General features: G+C 32.9%; 1 protein-coding gene across 1 annotated transcript; it reads left to right on the forward strand.

Annotated features, from left to right (window-relative positions):
• The first annotated feature begins 18,721 nt into the window (after window positions 1–18,721).
• LOC139852678 (epimerase family protein SDR39U1 homolog, chloroplastic) lies at window positions 18,722–23,618 on the forward strand. The gene is made up of 13 exons (XM_071842002.1): window positions 18,722–18,944; window positions 19,544–19,615; window positions 20,045–20,120; window positions 20,357–20,416; window positions 20,736–20,854; window positions 20,964–21,008; window positions 21,254–21,332; window positions 21,796–21,857; window positions 21,962–22,064; window positions 22,590–22,650; window positions 22,977–23,047; window positions 23,165–23,304; window positions 23,400–23,618. Exons 1-13 carry the CDS (start codon window positions 18,873–18,875, stop codon window positions 23,514–23,516), a joined length of 1,077 nt encoding a protein of 358 aa, XP_071698103.1. The 5' UTR covers window positions 18,722–18,872; the 3' UTR covers window positions 23,517–23,618.
• Window positions 23,619–27,431: the final 3,813 nt, after the last annotated feature.

Raw genomic sequence — 27,431 nt, forward strand, 5'->3', positions numbered from 1 at the left:
ATTAACAATGTTCATTCCGAAATTTATATCTGCGAATTCTGGACCATTACAAGCGGTGCTTAATCGCAAGAAGAAGAAACGGAAGGACAAAGCTCCGAACTAGAAATGGGAGTATAAATCATAGCAAATAGAAGAGAGCATTAACTGTGGATGACAATGATTATAGAAGAAGCAAGGACTTTGAAATATAAGGGAAGATATAAACCCCAACAACAACCCAGAAATTACAAACCGTATATATCAATGCATATAGCAATATAAAGACACGGGAGAACTAAAAACACTATAAAACCAAGAGTATAGTAGAAGTAAATAGATTCTTCCGGAGGCAGATGAAAAAGAAGAGCGACAGATATGAAAGTGAGGAGTATATCAAGAATCAGCACTGGATGAAACATATTGACAAATACTTTAAAATATGAGTTGAGAAGGTGTGAGTTGTAAGAAAACAAATGAGGTGGATTTATAGTGAAATATCCGACAGAGAAATCAAAATGGATTATCGCATTAATTCGAAGAGGATCATAATTTCCTTAATCGCCGAATAATCAAATCCAATATAGATTACAAAGATTTTCTTTTCGGAGATCAATCGTGATGACGTCAAAAGATACGACGAATCACTATTATCTTATTTCATTCATTTACGATAACTTCACTCATACGCTTCGAGTAATCGAATTATTTTATCCATTCTTCTTGAACATGATAAAACTCTATAATCGTTATAATAACATTCTCATTGTTAGTCATGACGACCTCTATCAAATTTCGAGGACGAAATTTCTTTAACGGGTAGGTACTGTGACGACCCGGAAATTTCCGACCAAATTTAAACTTTAATCTTTATATTATTCAGACACGATAAGCAAAGTTTGTTAAGTTAAATCTCAAGAATTTTAGACTGTGTTCATACATTCATTATAACCTCGACCAAATTCCGACGATTCACAAATCGTTATATATAAATAGATATGTATATGTATATATATATTATAACTTGAGAATATTAATAAAGTATTAAACGTATAATACTTTACACGAACGTATTTGTTTCAATATGATTTTTGACAAAAAAAAATATATTAAATGATTGAATTATCAGAAACATTGAATTATGATTACAAGTCTCTGTTGAGAGGTTCACTATGATTTGAGAAAATCTATTCCTCTTAACGATATTCAGAATAATTTGTAAAGCTATTTATAAATAAAAACAAAAAGTGTCATTTACGAAAGTTAGACAAAAGTTAGTGGAGAATTGGTTTCCATAATAATCTATTTTCAAACGTACAAAGATGTTTTCAGTTTAAAAGAACTTTATTATTAAAACGTATATAACTTTTATAAATATCTAGAATCACTTTTGACAACTCATTACTTAACCAGTATAATAAATATAACAATATTTATATTTTATTTCATTAAATATATATAACGATTTAAATTAATATTATATATATTTATACGCGTATTATACATACATAGTTTTTTATACTTTTACTATACTTTAACTTTACCTTTACTTTACTTTTACTTTACTTTAACTTTAATAATTCACTTTAATAATTTATACTTTAATAATTCATACTTTAATAATTCACTTTAATAATTCATACTTTAATAATTCACTTTAATAATTCATACTTTAATAATTCACTTTAATAATTCATACTTTAATAATTCACTTTAATAATTCATACTTTAATAATTCACTTTAATAATTTATACTTTAATAATTCACTTTTATAATTCAAAAATCTATTATAAATAGAATTCAATAGGTTTCATTATTTCATAGAAACTTGAAAATATATTTCTCTAAACTCTCTCAATTGATATATATATATATATATATATATATATATATATATATATATATATATATATATATATTTTGCTCTGTATTATTTCAAGATATTATTAGTCTACATAAAATATTACGACGAAGTGCTGTCCGAGTGATTTTAAAATAGTTTTTTTGAATGAGTCGAAGCTAAGGAAATTATGGGTTATAGCTATGGAGGTGATGGGTATGCTCGTGAGGTCAATCTAGTGTTTATCATCTCCGTTGCGTCTACGTACTTTCCTACAATATTGAATCTCAATATTGATACGTTCGTGAATCCGAGGCCAACCTTGCACTTATTAAATGACGTTATATGTATTTTTACTACGAAATACAGTATTGTGAGTTTCATTACTCCCTTTTTATATATATTTTTGGGCTGAGAATATATGCGCTGTTTTATAAATGTTTTACGAAATAGGCACAAGTACTAAAACTAATTCTATGTGGGTTTAAACCAGAAATATACCCTTAGCTTGGTAACATTAAACTACTTGTCTATGTACGGTAGGCGCGAATCCTAAAGATAGATCTATTGGGCCTGACAAACCCCATCCTGACTATGGGATGCTTTAGTACTTCGAGGTTATTTTAAACACACCTGATCTGGTGTACTTCAGAGGGTAAAATATGAACGTTAAGGCTTGTTACCGGGTGCCTACAACTTATAGAATACTTTTATACACTTGCGAGTGTACATATATTTATAAACGGAAATCTTGTGGTCTATTAATATATTGAAATGATTGTTATGATAAACCTGTGAACTCACCAATCTTTTGGTTGACACTTTAAAGCATGTTTATTCTCAGGTATTAAAGAAATCTTCCGCTGTGTATTAGCTCATTTTAAGGATATTACTTGGAGTCATTCATGGCATATTTTGAAAGACGTTGCATTCGAGTCATTGAGTTCATCAAGATTATTATTAAGCCAATTATAGTTGGATGTATTATGAAATGGTGTGCATGCCGTCAACTTTCGTTGTAAAGAAAGTTTGTCTTTTAAAAATGAATGCAATGTTTGTAAAATGTATCATATAGAGGTCAAATACCTCGCGATGTAATCAACTATTGTGAATCGTTTATAATGTATATGAACGGGTCCTTTTGTCTAACTTTCGTAAATGACACTTTTTGTTTTTATTTATAAATAGCTTTACAAATTATTCTGAATATCGTTAAGAGGAATAGATTTTCTCAAATCATAGTGAACCTCTCAACAGAGACTTGTAATCATAATTCAATGTTTCTGATAATTCAATCATTTAATATATTTTTTTTCGTCAAAAATCATATTGAAACAAATACGTTCGTGTAAAGTATTATACATTTAATACTTTATTAATATTCTCAAGTTATAATATATATATACATATACATATCTATTTATATATAACGATTCGTGAATCGTCAGAATTTGGTCGAGGTTATAATGAATGTATGAACACAGTTTAAAATTCTTGAGATTTAACTTAACAAACTTTGCTTATCGTGTCTGAATAATATAAAGATTAAAGTTTAACCTTTTCTTTTTCAAGGGTTGAGATTAAAAGGTTGAATTTCATCTAAGGGGGAGACTTTTGCCAGCAAAGATTTTTTAAAAAAGAATTATGCAATTAAAGTTTTGTAATAATAGATAAAAGAGATAGTACTCCGTATTTAGCATTTTATTAGTAGTGCAATTTAAGTCCTTAAATTTGGTACTTAAACATCTTAGGCCCCTTAAAAATGGTACTATGTATTTAGCATTTTAATAGTGTTATTATGTAATGTAATTCTGATTAAATTAAATTAGATTTATTTTAGACAAAATTGCTGAAATGGTCCCTGTGGTTTGTAAAAAAATGCTGATTTAGTCCCCGTGGTTTTTTTTGACGGACTTCATCCTCGTGGTATGTCAATGTTGCTAATTTCGTCCCTATTTCTGACGGCCGTCTAAAATAGCCGTTAAATCAGGGTCATGTGCGAAACATGTGGGGGTAATTGTGTCTTTTGCTTCTCATCTTCATCCTCTGCCTTATCTCTTGTACATCTCATTTTCCTTCCCAGAAAAAATAATGAAAACAATAAACTTACAAACTATAAAATCTAAATTATAACCAAATTCACATTCACATCAAACACAATTTATACTTCATCTTCTTCCCACAATCTATTCATATGTATAATATTCAAACCAATTAATAAATTTATTTTCATATATGAAAAAGATTTATAAAAAAACAAACCAAAAACCCGTTTTTCTTATTTTCAGATCTGAAGGAGACTAAATCACGATGTTTGTTGTGGATTTGTATAATGTTGCACCTAATTCACCATTTGCTGTCCAGATTCATTGAACCAGAAATGCAACTCGTAATAAAAAACGGACACATCACTTGTAACCGCTCTGTCCGTTTTCTTCATCGATGATGAACACAACAACTTGAGTATTCGATTAGGATAAAATGGAGGCCAAAAACTAATTGACAACGGTCCTAAATCGAGCGAAAAGCATCTTTTGTGAAGAAAATAGATCCAAAAAATCATCAAATGTAGGATTAAGCTTATGAACAGTGCACGAAGATGAAATTGCAATTTCATAATGATTTTTCGAATTTATTGTTTTTAGGCCACGATTCCTTCATGAAAATTTATCCAAATCCATCAACAAGTGCTCGTGTATCCATCTCATGATTTGAAAACAACTGGAGTTCATCAATTTGATGATCTTTGACTTTTAAGAAAAGTCAAACTGACTTGATTTCACAATCAAATGATGTTATTAGTTCAAATTAATGGATCTCGAGGCTGAAACAAATATTAAGGAACTAGAATCTGTGATGAATTTCACTTTTTTTTTTTTGCTCGATGATAGATGAACTACAGATCTGAGACATATTTGATGACGTTAATCTGATGATGTTAATCTGAGACGTTAATCTGCTATTCATCTGTTTCTTGAGCTTGAGCTTGAGCAACCAATTCGTAACTTAGAAACAGCAATCAATTCGTGATTCAAATCAGAAAGGTGTCTTCGTGACTTTAATCTTCAAGGTTGCTGCTATACATCTGTTATTTAAGCTTTGATTGCTGCTGTTATTCATCTATTTCGTGACCAAATTAGGCTTCGTGACCTAGATATGAGGATGGTGGGGTTGGTGGTGGCGTGGTGGTGATGGGAAAGGAGATGGTGGGGTTGGTGGTGCCTTCGTGACCTAGACGTGTGGTGAAATGTCCCGTTCTTATTGATTAAAAACGTTCCATATTAATTGATTTCGTTGCGAGGTTTTGACCTCTATATGAGACGTTTTTCAAAGACTGCATTCATTTTTAAAACAAACCATAACCTTTATTTCATAAATAAAGGTTTAAAAAGCTTTACGTAGTTTATCAAATAATGATAATCTAAAATATCCTGTTTACACACTACCATTACATAATGGTTTACAATACAAATATGTTACATCGAAATCAGTTTCTTGAATGCAGTTTTTACACAATATCATACAAACATGGACTCCAAATCTTGTCCTTATTTTAGTATGCAACAGCGGAAGCTCTTAGTATTCACCTGAGAATAAACATGCTTTAAACGTCAACAAAAATGTTGGTGAGTTATAGGTTTAACCTATATATATCAAATCGTAACAATAGACCACAAGATTTCATATTTCAATACACATCCCATACGTAGAGATAAAAATCATTCATATGGTGAATACCTGGTAACTGACATTAACAAGATGCATATATAAGAATATCCCCATCATTCCGGGACACCCTTCGGATATGATATAAATTTCGAAGTACTAAAGCATCCGGTACTTTGGATGGGGCTTGTTGGGCCCAATAGATCTATCTTTAGGATTCGCGTCAATTAGGGTGTCTGTTCCCTAATTCTTAGATTACCAGACTTAATAAAAAGGGGCATATTCGATTTCGATAATTCAACCATAGAATGTAGTTTCACGTACTTGTGTCTATTTTGTAAATCATTTATAAAACCTGCATGTATTCTCATCCCAAAAATATTAGATTTTAAAAGTGGGACTATAACTCACTTTCACAGATTTTTACTTCGTCGGAAAGTAAGACTTGGCCACTGGTTGATTCACAAACCTATAACAATATATACATATATATCAAAGTATGTTCAAAATATATTTACAAAACATTTAATACATTTTGATGTTTTAAGTTTATTAAGTCAGCTGTCCTCGTTAGTAACCTACAACTAGTTGTCCACAGTTAGATGTACAGAAATAAATCGATAAATATTATCTTGAATCAATCCACGACCCAGTGTATACGTATCTCAGTATTGATCACAACTCAAACTATATATATATATATTTTGGAATCAACCTCAACCCTGTATAGCTAACTCCAACATTCACATATAGAGTGTCTATGGTTGTTCCGCATATATATATAGATGGGTCGACATGATAGGTCGAAACATTGTATACGTGTCTATGGTATCTCAAGATTACATAATATATAATATAAGTTGATTAGGTTATGGTTGGAATAGATTTATTACTAACTTTCACGTAGGTAAAATGAGTAGTTTTTATCAATCTTGTTTCTAGTGATTACAAGTTTATAACGTTGAATAAGACAGCTTTTTATGTATGAATTGAATGATGTTATGAACATCATTACTACCTCAAGTTCCTTGGATAAACCTACTGAAAATGAGAAAAATGGATCTAGCTTCAAAGGATCCTTGGATGGCTTGAAAGTTCTTGAAGCAGAATCATGACACGAAAACAATTTCAAGTAAGATTTCCACTCGAAATAAGATTGTTATAGTTATAGAAATTGAATTAAAGTTTGAATATGATTATTACCTTGTATTAGAAAGATAACCTACTGTAAGTAACAAAGGTTTCTTGATCTTGGATGATTACTTGGAATGGATTTAGAAAACTTGGAAGTAAACTTGCAATCTTGGAAGTATTCTTGATTTTATGAAACTAGAACTTTTGGAATTTATGAAGAACACTTAGAACTTGAAGATAGAACTTGAGAGAGATCAATTAGATGAAGAAAATTGAATAATGAAAGTGTTTGTAGGTGTTTTTGGTCGTTGGTGTATGGATTAGATATAAAGGATATGTAATTTTGTTTTCATGTAAATAAGTCATGAATGATTACTCATATTTTTGTAATTTTATGAGATATTTCATGCTAGTTGCCAAATGATGGTTCCCACATGTGTTAGGTGACTCACATGGGCTGCTAAGAGCTGATCATTGGAGTGTATATACCAATAGTACATACATCTAAAAGCTGTGTATTGTACGAGTACAAATACGGGTGCATACGAGTAGAATTGTTGATGAAACTGAACGAGGATGTAATTGTAAGCATTTTTGTTAAGTAGAAGTATTTTGATAAGTGTCTTGAAGTCTTTCAAAATTTTATGAATACATATTAAAACACTACATGTATATACATTTTAACTGAGTCGTTAAGTCATCGTTAGTTGTTACATGTAAGTGTTGTTTTGAAACCTTTAGGTTAACGATCTTGTTAAATGTTGTTAACCCAATGTTTATAATATCAAAAGAGATTTTAAATTATTATATTATCATGATATTATAATGTACGAATATCTCTTAATATGATATATATACATTAAATGTCGTTACAACGATAATCGTTACATATATGTCTCGTTTCAAAATCCTTAAGTTAGTAGTCTTGTTTTTACATATGTAGTTCATTATTAATATACTTAATGATATGTTTACTTATCATAATATCATGTTAACTATATATATAACCATATATATGTCATCATATAGTTTTTACAAGTTTTAACGTTCGTGAATCACCGGTCAACTTGGGCGGTCAATTGTCTATATGAAACCTATTTCAATTAATCAAGTCTTAACAAGTTTGATTGCTTAACATGTTGGAAACACTTAATCATGTAAAATAACAATTTCATTTAATATATATATATATATAAACATGAAAAATTTTGGGTCACTACAGTACCTACCCGTTAAATAAATTTCGTCCCGAAATTTTAAGCAGTTGGAGGTGTTGACGTATCTTCTGGAAATAAATGCGGGTATTTCTTCTTCATCTGATCTTCTCATTCCCAGGTGAACTCGGGTCCTCTACGAGCATTCCATCGAACCTTAACAATTGGTATCTTGTTTTGCTTAAGTCTTTTAACCTCACGATCCATTATTTCGACGGGTTCTTCGATAAATTGAAGTTTTTCGTTGATTTGGATTTCATCTAACGGAATAGTGAGATCTGCTTTAGCAAAACATTTATTCAAATTTGAGACGTGGAAAGTGTTATGTACAGCCGCGAGTTGTTGAGGTAACTCAAGTCGGTAAGCTACTGGTCCGACACGATCAATAATCTTGAATGGTCCAATATACCTTGGATTTAATTTCCCTCGTTTACCAAATCAAACAACGCCTTTTCAAGGTGCAACTTTAAGCATGACCATCTCTCCAATTTCAAATTCTATATCTTTTCTTTTAATGTCAGCGTAGCTCTTTTGTCGACTTTGGGCGGTTTTCAACCGTTGTTGAATTTGGATGATCTTCTCGGTAGTTTCTTGTATTATCTCCGGACCCGTAATCTGTCTATCCCCCACTTCACTCCAACAAATCGAAGACCGGCACTTTCTACCATAAAGTGCTTCAAACGGCGTCATCTCAATGCTTGAATGGTAGCTGTTGTTGTAGGAAAATTCTCCTAACGGTAGATGTCGATCCCAACTGTTTCTGAAATCAATAACACATGCTCGTAGCATGTCTTCAAGCGTTTGTATCGTCCTTTCGCTCTGTCCATCAGTTTGTGGATGATAGGCAGTACTCATGTCTAGAGGAGTTCCTAATGCTTGCTGTAATGTCTGCCAGAATCTTGAAATAAATCTGCCATCCCTATCAGAGATAATAGAGATTGGTATTCCATGTCTGGAGACGACTTCCTTCAAATACAGTCGTGCTAACTTCTCCATCTTGTCATCTTCTCTTATTGGCAGGAAGTGTGCTGATTTGGTGAGACGATCAACTATTACCCAAATAGTATCAAAACCACTTGCAGTCCTTGGCAATTTAGTGATGAAATCCATGGTAATGTTTTTCCATTTCCATTCCGGGATTTCGGGTTGTTGAAGTAGACCTGATAGTTTCTGATGCTCAACTTTGACCTTAGAACACGTCAAACATTCTCCTACGTATTTAGCAACATCGGCTTTCATACCCGGCCACCAAAAATGTTTCTTGAGATCCTTGTACATCTTCCCCGTTCCAGGATGTATTGAGTATCTGGTTTTATGAGCTTCTCTAAGTACCATTTCTCTCATATCTCCAAATTTTGGTACCCAAATCCTTTCAGCCCTATACCGGGTTCCGTCTTCCCGAATATTAAGATGCTTCTCCGATCCTTTGGGTATTTCATCCTTTAAATTTCCCTCTTTTAAAACTCCTTGTTGCGCCTCCTTTATTTGAGTAGTAAGTTTATTGTGAATCATTATATTCATAGATTTTACTCTAATGGGTTCTCTGTCCTTCCTGCTCAAGGCGTCGGCTACCACATTTGCCTTCCCCGGGTGGTAACGAATCTCAAAGTCGTAATCATTCAACAATTTAATCCACCTACGCTGCCTCATATTCAGTTGTTTCTGATTAAATATGTGTTGAAGACTTTTGTGGTCGGTATATATAATACTTTTGACCCCATATAAGTAGTGCCTCCAAGTCTTTAATGCAAAAACAACCGCGCCTAATTCCAAATCATGCGTCATATAATTTTGTTCGTGAATCTTCAATTGTCTAGACGCATAAGCAATCACCTTCGTTCGTTGCATTAATACACAACCGAGACCTTGCTTTGATGCGTCACAATAAATCACAAAATCATCATTCCCTTCAGGCAATGACAATATAGGTGCCGTAGTTAGCTTTTTCTTCAATAACTGGAACGCTTTCTCTTGTTCATCCTTCCATTCAAATTTCTTCCCTTTATGTGTTAATGCAGTCAAGGGTTTTGCTATTCTGGAAAAGTCTTGGACGAACCTTCTGTAGTAACCAGCTAGTCCTAAAAACTGGCGTATGTGTTTCGGAGTTTTCGGGGTTTCCCACTTTTCAACAGTTTCTATCTTTGCCGGATCCACCTTAATACCTTCTTTGTTCACTATGTGACCGAGGAATTGAACTTCTTCCAACCAAAATGCACACTTTGAAAACTTAGCGTACAATTCTTCCTTCCTCAATACTTCTAACACCTTTCTCAAATGTTCACCGTGTTCTTGGTCATTCTTTGAGTAAATAAGTATGTCATCAATGAAAACAATGACAAACTTGTCAAGGTATGGTCCACACACTCGGTTCATAAGGTCCATGAACACAGCTGGTGCATTAGTTAAACCAAACGGCATGACCATAAACTCGTAATGACCGTAACGTGTTCTGAAAGTAGTCTTTGGAATATCATCTTCTTTCACCCGCATTTGATGATACCCAGAACGTAAGTCAATCTTTGAATAAACAGACGAGCCTTGTAGTTGATCAAATAAGTCGTCGATTCTCGGTAGTGGGTAGCGGTTCTTGATGGTAAGTTTGTTCAACTCTCGGTAGTCGATACACAACCTGAATGTACCATCTTTCTTCTTGACAAACAAAACAGGAGCTCCCCACGGTGATGTGCTTGGTCGAATGAAACCACGCTCTAAAAGTTCTTGTAATTGGCTTTGCAGTTCTTTCATCTCGCTGGGCGCGATTCTGTAAGGAGCACGAGCTATTGGTGCAGCTCCTGGTACAAGATCTATTTGAAATTCAACGGATCGATGTGGAGGTAATCCCGGTAATTCTTTCGGAAATACATCGGGAAATTCTTTTGCGACGGGAACATCATTGATGCTCTTTTCTTCAGGTTGTACTTTCTCGACGTGTGCTAGAACAGCATAGCAACCTTTTCTTATTAGTTTTTGTGCCTTCAAATTACTAATAAGATGTAGCTTCGTGTTGCCCTTTTCTCCGTACACCATTAAGGGTTTTCCTTTTTCTCGTATAATGGGAATTGCATTTTTGTAACAAACGATCTATGCTTTCGCTTCTTTCAACCAGTCCATACTGATTATCACATCAAAACTCCCTAACTCTACTGGTATCAAGTCAATCTTAAATGTTTCGCTAACCAGTTTAATTTCTCGATTCCGACATATATTATCTGCTGAAATTAATTTACCATTTGCTAATTCGAGTAAAAATTTACTATCCAAAGGCGTCAATGGACAACTTAATTTAGCACAAAAATCTCTACTCATATAGCTTCTATCCGCACCCGAATCAAATAAAACGTAAGCAGATTTATTGTCAATAAGAAACGTACCCGTAACAAGCTCCGGGTCTTCCTGTGCCTCTGCCGCATTAATATTGAAAACTCTTCCACGGCCTTGTCCATTCGTGTTCTCCTGGTTCGGGCAATTTCTAATAATGTGGCCCGGTTTTCCACATTTATAACAAACTACATTGGCATAACTTGCTCCGACACTACTTGCTCCGCCATTACTCGTTCCGACACCATTTGTTCCTTTCGTTCTGTTAACCCCTGGTCCGTAGACCTCACACTTCACCGCGCTATGACCATTTCTTTTACACTTGTTGTAAAATTTGGTGCAGAACCCCGAGTGATACTTTTCACACCTTTGGCATAGCTGCTTCTGATTGTTGTTGTTGTTGCGGTTATTATTGTTGTTGGGATGATTGTTGTAGTTGCTTCTGCTGTTGTTGTTGTTGTTGTTGTTGGGCCGTTTGTTGTAGTTGCAATTGATGTTGCGATTGTTAGGATAGTTGTTGCGATTATTGTTGTAATTGCTGTTGTTGTTGTATTGGTGATTCTTATCACCGTTTTCCTCCCACTTTCTTTTGACTTGTTTCACATTGGCCTCTTCAGCAGTCTGTTCTTTAATTCTTTCTTCAATCTGGTTCACTAGTTTGTGAGCCATTCTACATGCCTGTTGTATGGAGGCAGGCTCGTGTGAACTTATATCTTCTTGGATTCTTTCCGGTAATCCTTTCACAAACGCGTCGATCTTCTCGTCCTCATCTTCGAACGCTCCCGGACACAATAGGCACAATTCTGTGAATCGTATTTCGTACGTGGTATATCAAATCCTTGGGTTCGTAACCCTCTAAGTTCTGTCTTGAGCTTATTGACCTCGGTTTTGGGACGGTACATCTCGTTCATCAAGTGCTTGAATGCTGACCACGGTAGTGCGTAAGCATCATCTTGTCCCACTTGCTCTAGATAGGTATTCCACCATGTTAACGCAGAACCTGTGAAGGTATGCGTAGCGTACTTCACTTTGTCCTCTTCAGTACACTTACTTATGGCAAACACCGATTCGACCTTCTCGGTCCACCTTTTCAATCCGATCGGTCCTTCGGTTCCATCAAATTCCAAAGGTTTGCAGGCAGTGAATTCTTTGTAGGTGCATCCTACACGATTTCTTGTACTGCTAGATCCAAGGTTATTGTTGGTATGTAACGCAGCCTGTACTGCGGCTATGTTTGAAGCAAGAAAGGCACGAAATTCCTCTTCGCTCATATTCAAGGTTTGTCGAGTAGTCGGTGCCATTTCCTTCAAATAGTCCAATGAAACAAGTTAATCATACAGAATATTAAGAGTAGTCAATAGTATCTCGTAGCATAATATGAACTCATTTATAAAAGTTTTTTCTTCATATTAGCGTTTTATAAGTTTAAATTCGGGTAGTACCTACCAGTTAAGTTCATACTTAGTAGCTAATATACAATTCAACTACTACAATTCTATATGAAAAACTGATTATAATAATATTTCGCGTTCAAACTTTTACACAATATTTTACAAACTTACAATACCTCTTATTTTACATATAGCATGAAATATAGCACACAATAACTTTGATACAAGATAGTTGTGAAGATAATTCTAGCTAGTACACAAGTCGTTCAGCAAAGGCAATAAAGACACGTAATTCATACTTCCAGAAACAAGTCATGCATTCTGGTTTTACTAGGACTACTTCCCATCCTTGGTCTTGTGGAACATAACCGTTATGGCCGTTGATAAGACAGTGTGTTGTAACGTCGTCAAAGGGACGAGGGTTACGTAATATCTAACAGTACATTAACAATCTAAAAACCTCATTTCTTACCCCAATTACCGACTCTGTCACTTGTGGGAACGTTTTGTTTAATAGTTGTAGCCCGATGTTCTTGTTCTCACTTTGGTGAGAAGCGAACATTACTAAGCCGTAAGCATAACATGCTTCTTTATGTTGCATGTTAGCCGCTTTTTCTAAATCACGAAGTCCTATATTCGGATATATTGAGTCAAAATAATTTCTTAACCCGTTGCGTAAAATAGCATTTGGGTTCCCCGCAATATATGCGTCAAAGTAAACACATCGTAACTTATGGATTTCCCAATGTGATATCCCCCATCTTTCGAACGAAAGCCTTTTATAAACCAAGGAATTCTTGGAACGTTCTTCGAATGTCTTACAAACCGATCTCGCCTTAAATAGTTGTGCCGAGGAATTCTGACCGACTCTAGACAAGATTTCATCAATCATGTCTCCAGATAGGTCTCTTAAAATATTGGGATGTCTATCCATTTTGTATTTTTATACTGTAAAATAGACAAGAGTTAGATTCATAAAAAAAAAAACTTATTAATACAAGCAATTTTTACATATATCATAAAGCATAAGCACACTATATTACATATATTACACCACACGAATACAACTATCTTATTCCGACTCGCTCGTTTCTTCTTCTTCGATTTTGGTTCGTTTTGACAAGTTTCTAGGGATATATGATGTTTCCCTAATACGAGCCGTCGTTTTCCACATTGGTTTAGAAAAACCTGGTGGTTTAGAGATTCCCGGGTTATTGTCACAACTTAAGAAATACGGGTGTTGACGATATATATAAAGTTCATCGGGTTTGGAATCAAATTTCTCTATTTTATGCCCTTTCCCTTATTGTTCTCTTTTGCCTTATTAAATTGTGTTGGGGTAATTTCTATAACATCATCGGATTCCTTGTCGGGATCCGATTCATCGGAGAATTGGTAATCCTCCCAATACTTTGCTTCCTTGGCGGAAACACCATTGACCATAATTAACTTTGGTCGGTTGGTTGAGGATTTTCTTCTACTTAACCTTTTTATTATTTCCCCCACTGGTTCTATTTCTTCTTCCGGTTCCGATTCTTCTTCCGGTTCCGATTCTTCTTCCGGTTCCGACTCTTCTTTCGGTTCCTCTTCGGGAACTTGTGAATCAGTCCACGAATTATTCCAATTTACATTTGACTCTTCATTATTATTAGGTGAGTCAATGAGACTTGTTCTAGAGGTAGACATCTATCACATAATATCAAACACGTTAAGAGATTAATATATCACATAATATTTACATGTTAATAATATATAGTTTCCAACAAAAATGTTAAGCAATCATTTTTAAAGAAAACACGGTCGAAGTCCAGACTCACTAATGCATCCTAACAAACTCGATAAGACACACTAATGCAGATTTTTCTGGTTCTCTAAGACCAACGCTCTGATACCAACTAAAATGTCCCGTTCTTATTGATTAAAAATGTTCCATATTAATTGATTTCGTTGCGAGGTTTTGACCTCTATATGAGACGTTTTTCAAAGACTGCATTCATTTTTAAAACAAACCATAACCTTTATTTCATAAATAAAGGTTTAAAAAGCTTTACGTAGATTATCAAATAATGATAATCTAAAATATCCTGTTTACACACGACCATTACATAATGGTTTACAATACAAATATGTTACATCGAAATCAGCTTCTTGAATGCAGTTTTTACACAATATCATACAAACATGGACTCCAAATCTTGTCCTTATTTTAGTATGCAACAGCGGAAGCTCTTAGTATTCACCTGAGAATAAACATGCTTTAAACGTCAACAAAAATGTTGGTGACTTATAGGTTTAACCTATATATATCAAATCGTAACAATAGACCACAAGATTTCATATTTCAATACACATCCCATACATAGAGATAAAAATCATTCATATGGTGAACACCTGGTAACCGACATTAACAAGATGCATATATAAGAATATCCCCATCATTCCGGGACACCCTTCGGATATGATATAAATTTCGAAGTACTAAAGCATCCGGTACTTTGGATGGGGCTTGTTGGGCCCAATAGATCTATCTTTAGGATTCGCGTCAATTAGGGTGTCTGTTCCCTAATTCTTAGATTACCAGACTTAATAAAAAGGGGCATATTTGATTTCGATAATTCAACCATAGAATGTAGTTTCACGTACTTGTGTCTATTTTGTAAATCATTTATAAAACCTGCATGTATTCTCATCCCAAAAATATTAGATTTTAAAAGTGGGACTATAACTCACTTTCACAGATTTTTACTTCGTCGGGAAGTAAGACTTGGCCACCGGTTGATTCACAAACCTATAACAATATATACATATATATCAAAGTATGTTCAAAATATATTTACAAAACTTTTAATACATTTTGATGTTTTAAGTTTATTAAGTCAGCTGTCCTCGTTAGTAACCTACAACTAGTTGTCCACAGTTAGATGTACAGAAATAAATCGATAAATATTATCTTGAATCAATCCACGACCCAGTGTATACGTATCTCAGTATTGATCACAACTCAAACTATATATATATTTTGGAATCAACCTCAACCCTGTATAGCTAACTCCAACATTCACATATAGAGTGTCTATGGTTGTTCCGCATATATATATAGATGGGTCGACATGATAGGTCGAAACATTGTATACGTGTCTATGGTATCTCAAGATTACATAATATACAATATAAGTTGATTAGGTTATGGTTGGAATAGATTTATTACTAACTTTCACGTAGGTAAAATGAGTAGTTTTTATCAATCTTGTTTTACTCGCCATTTCTTCGTTTCTAATCCGTTTTGAGTGATTCCAGTGGCCACGGTTTCGTATTGAACTTAACTTTATGAATCTAAACAGAAAAAGTATAAGTTTATAGTCGGAAATACAAGTTACAAGTCGTTTTTGAAAGAGGTAGTCATTTCCGTCGAAAGAACGACATCTTGATGACCATTTTGAAAAACATACTTTCACTTTGAGTTTAACCATGATTTTTGGATATAGTTTCATGTTCATAAGAAAAATTATTTTTCCAGAAGTATAGCTTTTAAATCAAAGTTCTTCTTAGCTTTTAATTATCCCAACCAAAACAGCCCCCGGTTTTACTACGACGGCGTATATCCAGTTTTATAGTGTTTATCGTGTTTCCGGGTTTTAAATCATTAAGTTAGCATATCATATAGATATAGAACATGTGTTTAGTTAATTTTAAAAGTCTAGTTAGAAGGATTAACTTTATTTGCGAACAAGTTTAGAATTAACTAAACTATGTTCTAGTGATTACAAGTTTATAACGTTGAATAAGACAGCTTTTTATGTATGAATCGAATGATGTTATGAACATCATTACTACCTCAAGTTCCTTGGATAAACCTACTGGAAATGAGAAAAATTGATCTAGCTTCAAAGGATCCTTGAATGGCTTGAAAGTTCTTGAAGCAGAATCATGACACGAAAACAATTTCAAGTAAGATTTCCACTCGAAATAAGATTGTTATAGTTATAGAAATTGAATTAAAGTTTGAATATGATTATTACCTTGTATTAGAAAGATAACCTACTGTAAGTAACAAAGGTTTCTTGATCTTGGATGATTACTTGGAATGGATTAAGAAAACTTGGAAGTAAACTTGCAATCTTGGAAGTATTCTTGATTTTATGAAACTAGAACTTTTGGAATTTATGAAGAACACTTAGAACTTGAAGATAAAACTTTAGAGAGATCAATTAGATAAAGAAAATTGAAGAATGAAAGTGTTTGTAGGTGTTTTTGGTCGTTGGTGTATGGATTAGATATAAAGGATATGTAATTTTGTTTTCATGTAAATAAGTCATGAATGATTACTCATATTTTTGTAATTTTATGAGATATTTCATGCTAGTTGCCAAATGATGGTTCCCACATGTGTTAGGTGACTCACATGGGCTGCTAAGAGCTGATCATTGGAGTGTATATACCAATAGTACATATATCTAAAAGCTGTGTATTGTACGAGTACAAATACGGGTGCATACGAGTAGAATTGTTGATGAAACTGAACGAGGATGTAATTGTAAGCATTTTTGTTAAGTAGAAGTATTTTGATAAGTGTCTTGAAGTCTTTCAAAAGTGTATGAATACATATTAAAACACTACATGTATATACATTTTAACTGAGTCGTTAAGTCATCGTTAGTCGTTACATGTAAGTGTTGTTTTGAAACCTTTAGGTTAACGATCTTGTTAAAATGTTGTTAACCCAATGTTTATAATATCAAAAGAGATTTTAAATTATTATATTATCATGATATTATGATGTACGAATATCTCTTAATATGATATATATACATTAAATGTCGTTACAACGATAATCGTTACATATATGTCTCGTTTCAAAATCATTAAGTTAGTAGTCTTGTTTTTACATATGTAGTTCATTGTTAATATACTTAATGATATGTTTACTTATCATAATATCATGTTAACTATATATATAACCATATATATGTCATCATATAGTTTTTACAAGTTTTAACGTTCGTGAATCACCGGTCAACTTGGGTGGTCAATTGTCTATATGAAACCTATTTCAATTAATCAAGTCTTAACAAGTTTGATTGCTTAACATGTTGGAAACACTTAATCATGTAAAATAACAATTTCATTTAATATATATATAAACATGAAAAAGTTCGGGTCACTACATGTGGATGGTTATATGTATACGTATATTTATATTTATATTTGTAAATCATAAAAGGGGATGGGAAGATAGGAAGCCAAAAGACACATTTACCCTCACATGCTTTGCACATGACCCAATTTAACGGAAATATTTAACGTCCGTCAGAAATAGGGACTAAATCAGCAACATTGACATACCACGAGGACAAAATCCATCAAAAAAAACCACGAGGACTAAATCAACATTTTGGTACAAACCACAGAGACCATTTCAGCAATTTTGTCTTTATTTTATTTTATTAAATTTTATTTTATATAAGTATGTAAAAATAAATGAAAAATTAAATGTCACATCAACATTTTACATCAGTACAACAATATACTCCGTATTTATTAGAGCACTCACTTTTTTTTTTTTTTTAAAGGCAAGTAAATTTTAGAGCACTCACTCAATTCACAACAATGCCACATTAGTAAAAATCCCTACCACAACAGCAAAACATTAACATTTGTCGTAGAGAATGGTCTTAACTAGTTTTCGAACCCTCGCTTCGCGCCGGGGGTTCGATTTTTAATGTATTTTATTGTGTTTAGTTACGGAGTCTGCGGGTGAAAAATCAACATATATGAAAAGTACCATAAATATTTAGCTTTTTTTAAAAGTGTCCGTTTTGCGTATAGTTAGTGACATTGTGTTCATAAAATTATTTCGAGTTTAAGGATGGTGTCGGAAAAATTTAACTCGTTGCGAGCGAGAAGATATGACCTGTTGAATATTTGAGTGGAGTTTATTAAATATTACTTTGATTTGACGCTTTAACCTCTGGGGGCAGATTTTAATTTTTGAACAAAGTGTGAGGGCTTTTGTGATGTTACTTGAAAGAAAGAAGGGGGAATATGGAAAAAAAAGGTGAAAAAACGAAAATACTCCCGATACTATTTATAAGTTTTGTTTAATAGTTAATATGGTAAGGTAATGATAAGAAGAAAGTGTTAAGGGGGCGTTTATGCTATGTGATTAGCAGTAGTCTTTCTTACTAGGTACCAAAGAATTTTTAAACATCTTGTATGCCCATCATTTCTCTTATTACGAGTGTGGTTCAAATACATACACGATGATTTATCTCGATTGCCAGTGTTAAACACCTTCTTCGACCATTCAGACTCACCCATTTCAACCCTCATCAATGGAGGTCTCTGCTTTAACTCCAAGGACATCAATTTCTCATTTTCTTCACTCTTCTCATCAACCTACTTCGGTACTACTTACATCTATCTATTCACGTGTTTTGTATTTCTATATCTTGTACCTAATTCATATCATATGAAAGTGTTTGCCTGTTTGTACTGCATATATATTATTGGTAATTGTCACAAAAATGACCCAATTTTACCATATTTCTTGATTTCAGGTTTTCAATATCTCGAAACTCTTAACAAGTATTCTTTTTTTATCATTAAAAATGTTTTTTCTAATCTTTCAAAGCATTAAGAAAACTCTGAAAAATAAATGGTTATTGACGGTTGTGGGACTACATTTTTTTTTTTTTTGTTCGTGTTTCAAATGAGGAATAAAGATAAGTTATTTTCTAGGTATCAAGACACCAAACAAACAGTCTTTTATTTTACAAAAAAAAAAGAAACTTAGATTTCTTGAATTTTTTAATTTGATAGAAATTCCACTACCTTTTTTTATGGTAAAATAAATTGATAAAAAAAGAGAATTTTGGTTAAGTTGGGAAATGCAAATCCAGAGGAGTTTGTAATTTGCATTATTAAGTGAAGCTAATATGTTATTGTTAAACTGTGTTTGCTGTTTTTTTTTTTTTTTTTTTTTTTTTTTTTTTTTTTATATCAGGTATGTGAGTTCAGAAGAGTTAGGGTTTGGTGTGTTAAAACAGATGTTAATGGCTCTTCTCAAACTCCTAAGGTAAATGAATGATTGAATGAACTTTATAACCAAATTTTTAGGTCTTAATAAATTGTATCCTTATATTTATAGCAATTTAGACTTTATTATAGCTATAACAACTCTACAACAACTTATTATGTCATGAATGGAGTATGTGAAATTGTGTTTGTTTATGTTTTGGGGAAAGTTGGTTTGACACATAAAAAGTCAATCAATATGTAGCTTAAAAGGTAAAACCATAAATTTGGTTTGACACATTAAAGTCAACAGGAAACTCTAGTTTATGGTTTATGCGTCGCATCGTGAACGCTATTCACCTTTTAGTCGAGAGTATGCCCCTATCGAACCCTGATTATACAGAGAGAAAAAAAAGCTGTAGTTATATAGAAAAATGTCGAGTCCTTCGTTCGGGTACTCAAAATTGTATTTTGTTGGAATTTGTTGCAGGGTAACCAGATGACAGTATCTATAACAGGAGCAACAGGTTTTATAGGGACTAAATTGGTGCAAAGGCTTTATGAAGGTACTAATACTTTCTGTTAAACTATATGGAACTGTAATTAAGATTTGTGGGTTCAGTAGTTATGAACTTTGAAATACATTCTATAACCATGTAACATGTAATATGTATTTATGACTTCAGGGTATATATTTACATCTTTCAGCATGTATGATTATAATCAGTAATGATATTCATATCCACATATTGTCGTAATATACTTATATATCCAGCTGAATCTTAATGAATTCTGTTTGCAGATAATCATAGCATCTGTGTTTTGACGCGATCAAGATCTAAAGCGCAGTCTATTTTTCCGGGTAAGAAGGTAATGATTACTTCAGCTGTACGTAATATACGAAAATGCAAAAGCTTTGTATGGAATTTAATTTATCTTAACCCAACCTGCTGACTCTGCATTCTAAATATGTTTTTATCCAAAGTATCCATGTCATTTTCATATTTTTCTAAATGGGACAACTCATTTTCATTGTCGCTCCATCTAAAATTTCATTTAAAAAAGATTTATTTAATATTGTTGTAGATGTCATAAGTCATAACACAATGATTCTTTTTCATTCCCCAAATGAAAATTTTGGTTTATTTGTAAATAATTTGACGTCTTGTTATCGGTTGTAGCCAAGGATTTTCCAGGCATTATAATCGCAGAGGAGGGCCAGTGGAAAGATTGCATCGAAGGGTCAAATGGTGTTGTGAACCTGGCTGGGTTATCTATTAGTACAAGATGGTCCCCTGAGGTACGTAACTAACTAACTACTTTTACGCGACAGTATATTGAAATATAGTAAGTTAACGAATTGTAAAATCTGTGTACTTTCATCAATTAATATTTTTTTGGTACTGCAGATCAAGAAAGAAATCAAGCAAAGCAGAATTAGAGCCACTTCAAAGGTTATGTTTTGTGTCACATAATAGAACTCCACATAAAATGAAAATAAATAACTCTACATTTCAAAATATATATGAGACGTGGGTCCCAATAATTTGTAATGGGGGCTATGGTGGAAATTTAGATTCAGTGATTAGAGGAGAAGTGAATTTGGGACCCACTAAATGTGAAATTTAAGGGAAATGTTATAAATAAGAGCACCATTTTTTTGCTTACTGTTGACGGGCCTGGTTCTCTGATCATGAAGGTTGTTGATTCGATAAATAAATCCCCAAGTGATTCAAGACCAAGAGTTTTGGTTAGTGCCTCGGCGGTGGGTTATTATGGTAAGTTCTTCGTGGGCCATCCTCTTCGTATTTTTTTATTTTTTTTTTAAATAGTTTGTACTTTTTATGATATCATCCGACTATAACATCAAGCTGGGGAATAAATTTTGGCTATGAATTATTAGTTGACTCGAGATTAATAAAATTTGAACATTAGTAAGTTACCGCCTTTGCAAAAGGGTCTGTGATGTGTGTATAATTTTGTTCCATTTACTTGAAAGTTGATCATTGATGATGTGAGTGTGGTTTAAATCCACTACATTAATGGTTTGTATACTTTAAAAAGTGTACATAAAAGTGTTTTGGGTCAACCGTCGCGACCCTTTGACTAAAAAATCCCAGCCATTTTGACCCAAAACCCGTTTTTCCAACTTTAGTGAACTAAAATATAGGGTAGAAAGTATTACAATTGCATACGTTTTGTTTCCAAGTTCATTATCATTCTAATCGTCTTTTGACTCAGGTACAAGTGAAACTCAAGTGTTTGATGAACAAAGCTCGTCTGGAAATGATTATCTTGCTGAGGTGAACTAATGGAGCCCTTAATGTGGGATTTGAATTGCATTATAACAAATTTGTACTTGTATCTATTGTTTCCTATATAATTGGTCCGTTATTTGTATCATCAGGTTTGCAGAGAATGGGAAGGAGCAGCCCTTGGAGTTGATAAGGATGTTAGACTCGCACTAATTCGTACTGGGGTGGTTCTCGGGAAAGATGGAGGGGCTTTAGGTCTTTTTACATTTTGTACCACTTTTTATATGTCTTTAATTCTTAGAGAAAATTGTGCGGTTGGTCCTGTAGTTTACATGAAATGGGGTGTTTGGTCCCTGAACTTCATTTTCGGGGTTGTTGGTCCCTGTGATTTTCAAAACACGCGTGGTTGGTCCCTAACAGGGACCAACTACACCTGTTTTGAAATTTCATTTTCGGGGTGGTTGGTCCCTGACAGGGACCAACCACGCGTGTTTTGAAAATCACAGGGACCAACAACCCCGAAAATGAAGTTCAGGGACCAAACACCCCATTTCATATAAACCACATGGACCAACCGCGCAATTTTCTCTAATTCTTATATTTGAAGATGTTCACAACTCCACTATGATCAAAAATCATTGAAGAATTCTTCTGAATCAGGCCAAAAGGAATGTGCTTAATAAACATTTCAAGGAAAAAAATAAGAATAAAAAAGCGCCTGAGCCCGTCATAAAGATATGCATCCTGATATATTTGACAATTTTTTTTGCGACTTTGCAGCTAAAATGATTCCCATTTTCATGATGTTTGCTGGAGGACCATTAGGCTCTGGAAGACAATGGTATTTTATTAACTAACTCTGAATATTGACCCGTTTCTCATCAGACGTTAAGCATAGCCCAACTAGGCCGATTTACATGTAAATGGGAGGAAGTTTCATGAAAGTGTGTTTCTGTGTTTGGATTTGATGTCAAAGTTTTCTTGGGATGTGGCATTATATTACTCCGTAATTGCTTTGATTATACCTGTTAACGGGTCAGGTTGGGTCAGTTTGGGTAATGGGTCAAAGCGGTTTTGGGTTGAAATGGGTCATGGGTCAAACGGGCCAGATTATAATTCTAGAGTTGAACTACTCAAATAATGCATTTTATGATCGATTGGTTGTAGGTTTTCTTGGATTCATATTGATGACTTGGTGAATCTGTTATACGAAGCTTTATTAAATCCATCTTATAAAGGTGATTCTTTTGCTCTTTTAATCGAAGTCTTCTCTTTATAAACTTTTTCTATCATCAATAATACGAGGTATCTTTTTTAGATTTTTAACGTCTCTTAATTATTCCATACAATTTCAGGAGTTATAAACGGAACTGCACCAAACCCTGTTCGGCTAGCTGAAATGTGTGAACACCTGGGGTCGGTTCTGGGCCGGCCTTCATGGTTACCAGTACCCGACTTAGCCCTCAAAGCTGTCCTTGGTGAAGGGGCTACGGTGGTAAGCATTCTATTCTAGTACATTCATTTATGCCTTGGTTCGGACTTGGGGATTTTGTAATATGAAATGTCTCAAAATGTTATGATTTTTGGCAGGTTTTGGAAGGACAAAGGGTGGTTCCTGTAAGAGCCAAAGAGTTGGGTTTTTCGTACAAATATCCGTACATCAAAGATGCATTGAAAGCCATTTTAGCCCAAAAGGTTGTAGCTTGAGAACAAATACATCACTACCAAATTTTTTGTTATACAAAATTGTTTGGAACCCTGAAAAATTCAAAAAGAATGAAAACAGAAATACAACATACAACTAAGGCATCTCTGTATGTATCGTACAGCTTGAATTTTTTTTTTTTTTTTTTTTTTGTTATATATTTATTTTTAGATATGAAACTTTACCATCATCTAAATACAGAAAATGAGTAAGACAGTGTTTATATCTGCCACATTATAAATATGTTGGCGATTATTATAGTGTGAGTATGATGAGTTGTCAATTATCAACATTTTGTCAATAAAATAAATTCTTTTGAAATATGATTTGAACAAAGGCATATTACGCATACAGTATACAATACAAATATATTGTGGAAAAGTTCACTATGTAGTGTTCGAGCATTCACTTGTTCGAAGATGTTTGAACACTTTTTTGTTCGAACTCAACTTTTGATTCTTCATATGATTCTGCATGTGAGTTCGAACATGTGCTTGTGTATAGTTTGAACTCAGCTTTCGATTCTACATATATTACATATATTCTGCATATGAGTTCGAACAAAATATCATAATTTCGAAACAAAAGGTGGTTTGAAAAGGAGTTCTCTAAGTTTTCTTAGATTCCTAGTTCTCACTTAATCCTGTCACACTATATATGTATATATACATTCCATATTCATTTAGTCTATTTATGTGGACTTTTTAGGGTCCTTCAATTATACACGAAATTGCAATCCGAGTCCCTCAAGTTTTTTTTGGATTTTCGAGTCCTTATAATTGTAAAATTTTGCAATCCGAGTCCCTCCATCTAACTTTCGTCTAAATTGGCCGTTATCCTTTGACATGTGCCATGCATGTGAGGGTAAAATCGTCTTTTTATTCTTTTCTTTGACTTTTTTGCTTCGTTGGTCCTTCATTTATACACAAAATTGCAATCCGAGTCCCTCAACTTTTTAATTCGAATTTTTATCTGTTTTTTTTTTATCTTTAATTCATACTTTTTATCTTTGATTCGACTTTTTATCATTAATTCGTTGATCATTAATGGGTCAAACGTTTCATCCCATAATAAATCACATTTTATTTTGGGTTGTTCCACTTTGTATTTCAACCGATCAAAAATGACTTTAGTGGGTAGTGATGATAATTTATTTGTTCATTTTGAGAACGGACACTTATGATGAGTTAGGCGGAGGACGAACGGAGTAGCTAGTAGTGGCAATAAAGAAAATCGGTCAAATGGATCAAAAGCATCTAAGTGATTTTTAAGAATCAACCTTCATATATCATTTTACCAAAAAAAATCGTTTTGTATTGAAATAGTTGTAATCATATTTGACATATTAGTTATCTATGCAATAAAGTATTTGAATTAATTTTCGGTTATGATACTTGATACACTTTCTAAACACATATTCTCATTCCAGAAACGTTGTGTCCTTTATTATAAGTTAATTATTGCATCTCACAGTACTAGTAATGGATAAGTTTGCTTTAAAATGTCGTATTATCATATATCACCATATTTAACTCTCTTTGTGGTGTCATGTCCATTAGGAAAGCTTGCTCGTAAATCATACCAACACATGAAAAAGAGTGCTGCTTCACTTAGAATACAGACTAGTTTTAGGCGACACAATGTGAGAAAGATCTATAAGAAACTCAAATTAATGATAAGAAATTAAGTGTTCTAGGTAAGAAATTAAGTGTTAAGCATCAAATTAATGATAAAAGGTCGAATCAAGATAAAAAGTATGAATTAAAGATAAAAAAAAAGGGATAAAAATTCGAATTAAAAAGTTGAGGGACTCAGATTGAAATTTTGTGTATAAACGAAGGACCAACGAAGCAAAAAAGTCAAAGAAAAGAGTAAAAAGACGATTTTACCCTCACATGCATGGCACATGTCAAAGGTTAACGGCCAATTTAGACGGAAGGTAGGCGTAGGGACTCGGATTGCAAAATTTTACAATTTTAAGGACTCGAAAATCCAAAAAAAAACTTGAGGGACTCGAATTGCAATTTCGTGTATAATTGAAGGACCAACGGAGCAAAAAAGTCATTTATGTGCGTTAATCAAATTCTCTTTAGATTATTGAGTTTGGATATATATTCACTCTACCATCTATCTATCTATAATATATATTAAATCTGTCATCCTTAAAAAAGATTAACTCTCTATTTAACATTAAGTTGTCACATGTAATTTTCTTATGCATTTGGATGGTGTCATGTATATTTAACTTTTAAATATAAGTATTTAAGGTACACAGAATTTTTAAGAAATATTAAAATCGTATTTTTAATTGTTTTTTAACCATTTCAAAATTCAAAATCAATAAAATATGCTCAATTTTCAATGAATAATAAACATCGTAATTTTTTATGTTTATTAACCGATTTCAAAATTCAAATTCAATAACAAAATGCTCCGTTAATTTCCTTTCATCACTTCATTTTTCATTTACTTTTCTTTTTATTTGATCTACATTCTCTCAAAATTCATTCACAAATTTTGATCTTCAAATTTAATCTAGATGACATGCATCGTGCTAATTTAAAGCTTTGTAAAGTTATCAACGTCTCGCCTAAGCTTCCGTATTTATTAGAACACATTTTAAGAACACGTTGAATTGGATTTAGTTAACATTTGCATGGATTTAAAAGTGACGAGTTAGATGTGTTTATGAAAGCATATATTAAAAATAGGTAAAATCTAAATGAAATACAAAAAATATCTTTTACATCAAATTATTATTATCTTTAGATAAAGTGTAATTCCTGCGGTCCAACTTTTGATGATAACGTACGTTGCTTATAACAATTTTTTAATTTGTTTCATTATAAATTTTTTTAAAATAAACCCGTAATTTCACAGATCATGAAACTAGTTATTGAATATAACACTTGATAGAAATAAAGACTAGTCGAACTTGAAACATAATTATACCTATATATCTAAAAGATATACAACAAATGAATAGGAAACTCTAGGAGTTTCACACCTCCACTACAAAAGTTTAACTTTTTATAAATTGATCACACTTTTTACCACCCTTATCTTTATAGTTTTCACAAACTTACCAAACACTTCTCACTTCTTATAATTTAACCACAAAACTTCTCATCCATTATAAATTCACCACATATTCTTTTTCAATTTACCAAACACTTCTCACTTCTTATAATTTAACCACAAAACTTTTCATCCATTATAAATCCACCACATATTCTTTTTCAAATTACTAACTCCTCATTATTATTATTATTATTATTATTATTATTATTATTATTATTATTATTATTATCATTATTATTATTATTACTCACTATACTAAAACAACAACCCAAATGAACAGCAACCCACACGTACTTCGTCGGGCTGTACCTCACAATTAAACAGTTGTACCCACAAGGGGTACTATTGTGCTACAGTAACTTCTTCTTTTTTTGGTCCCCAACAATAAAGAAGCAACTTTCATAAAAGGAACAACCCTATACATCAACTAACTTTTTTTTTTGTCCTCAACGATAAAAGAAGCACTTTTCATAAAAGGAACAACCCTTCAATGTTACCAAAAGATGTCGGAATTTTTTTTTTTACAAAACAGATCAACCAATTTTTTTAAAAAAAAACTCGAACGCTAAAAGAAACAACTTTCACAAAAGGAACAACCTTTCAACGTTAGATGTCGATAAAAATTTTTTTTTACAAAATAGATAAACACTTTTTTTAACTCGCATTCAAAATGGAGCCCCCGGCGCAAAGCGAGGGCTCCACAACTAGTTGCATTTATAAAGTAGAATGATAATTTCCAAAACCAACAACAATTTCATATTTCAAACAATGTATCTCTAGTCATAAAGAGATGGGTTATACATAATGATTATCACTAGGTGAAGCTCAAAATAACT

Source organism: Rutidosis leptorrhynchoides, chromosome 6, assembly GCF_046630445.1.
Source record: "Rutidosis leptorrhynchoides isolate AG116_Rl617_1_P2 chromosome 6, CSIRO_AGI_Rlap_v1, whole genome shotgun sequence".
NCBI lineage: Eukaryota > Viridiplantae > Streptophyta > Magnoliopsida > Asterales > Asteraceae > Rutidosis > Rutidosis leptorrhynchoides.

What these genes read in the sequence shown, in the direction of transcription:
- LOC139852678 (XM_071842002.1), top strand. Translation starts at nt 18,873, where the DNA reads ATGGAGGTCTCTGCTTTAACTCCAAGGACATCAATTTCTCATTTTCTT. An exon ending in GGTGCAAAGGCTTTATGAAG is followed by an intron (nt 20,121 to 20,356) that starts GTACTAATACTT and finishes TTCTGTTTGCAG; the next exon opens with ATAATCATAGCATCTGTGTT. An exon ending in TTGGTGAAGGGGCTACGGTG is followed by an intron (nt 23,305 to 23,399) that starts GTAAGCATTCTA and finishes GATTTTTGGCAG; the next exon opens with GTTTTGGAAGGACAAAGGGT.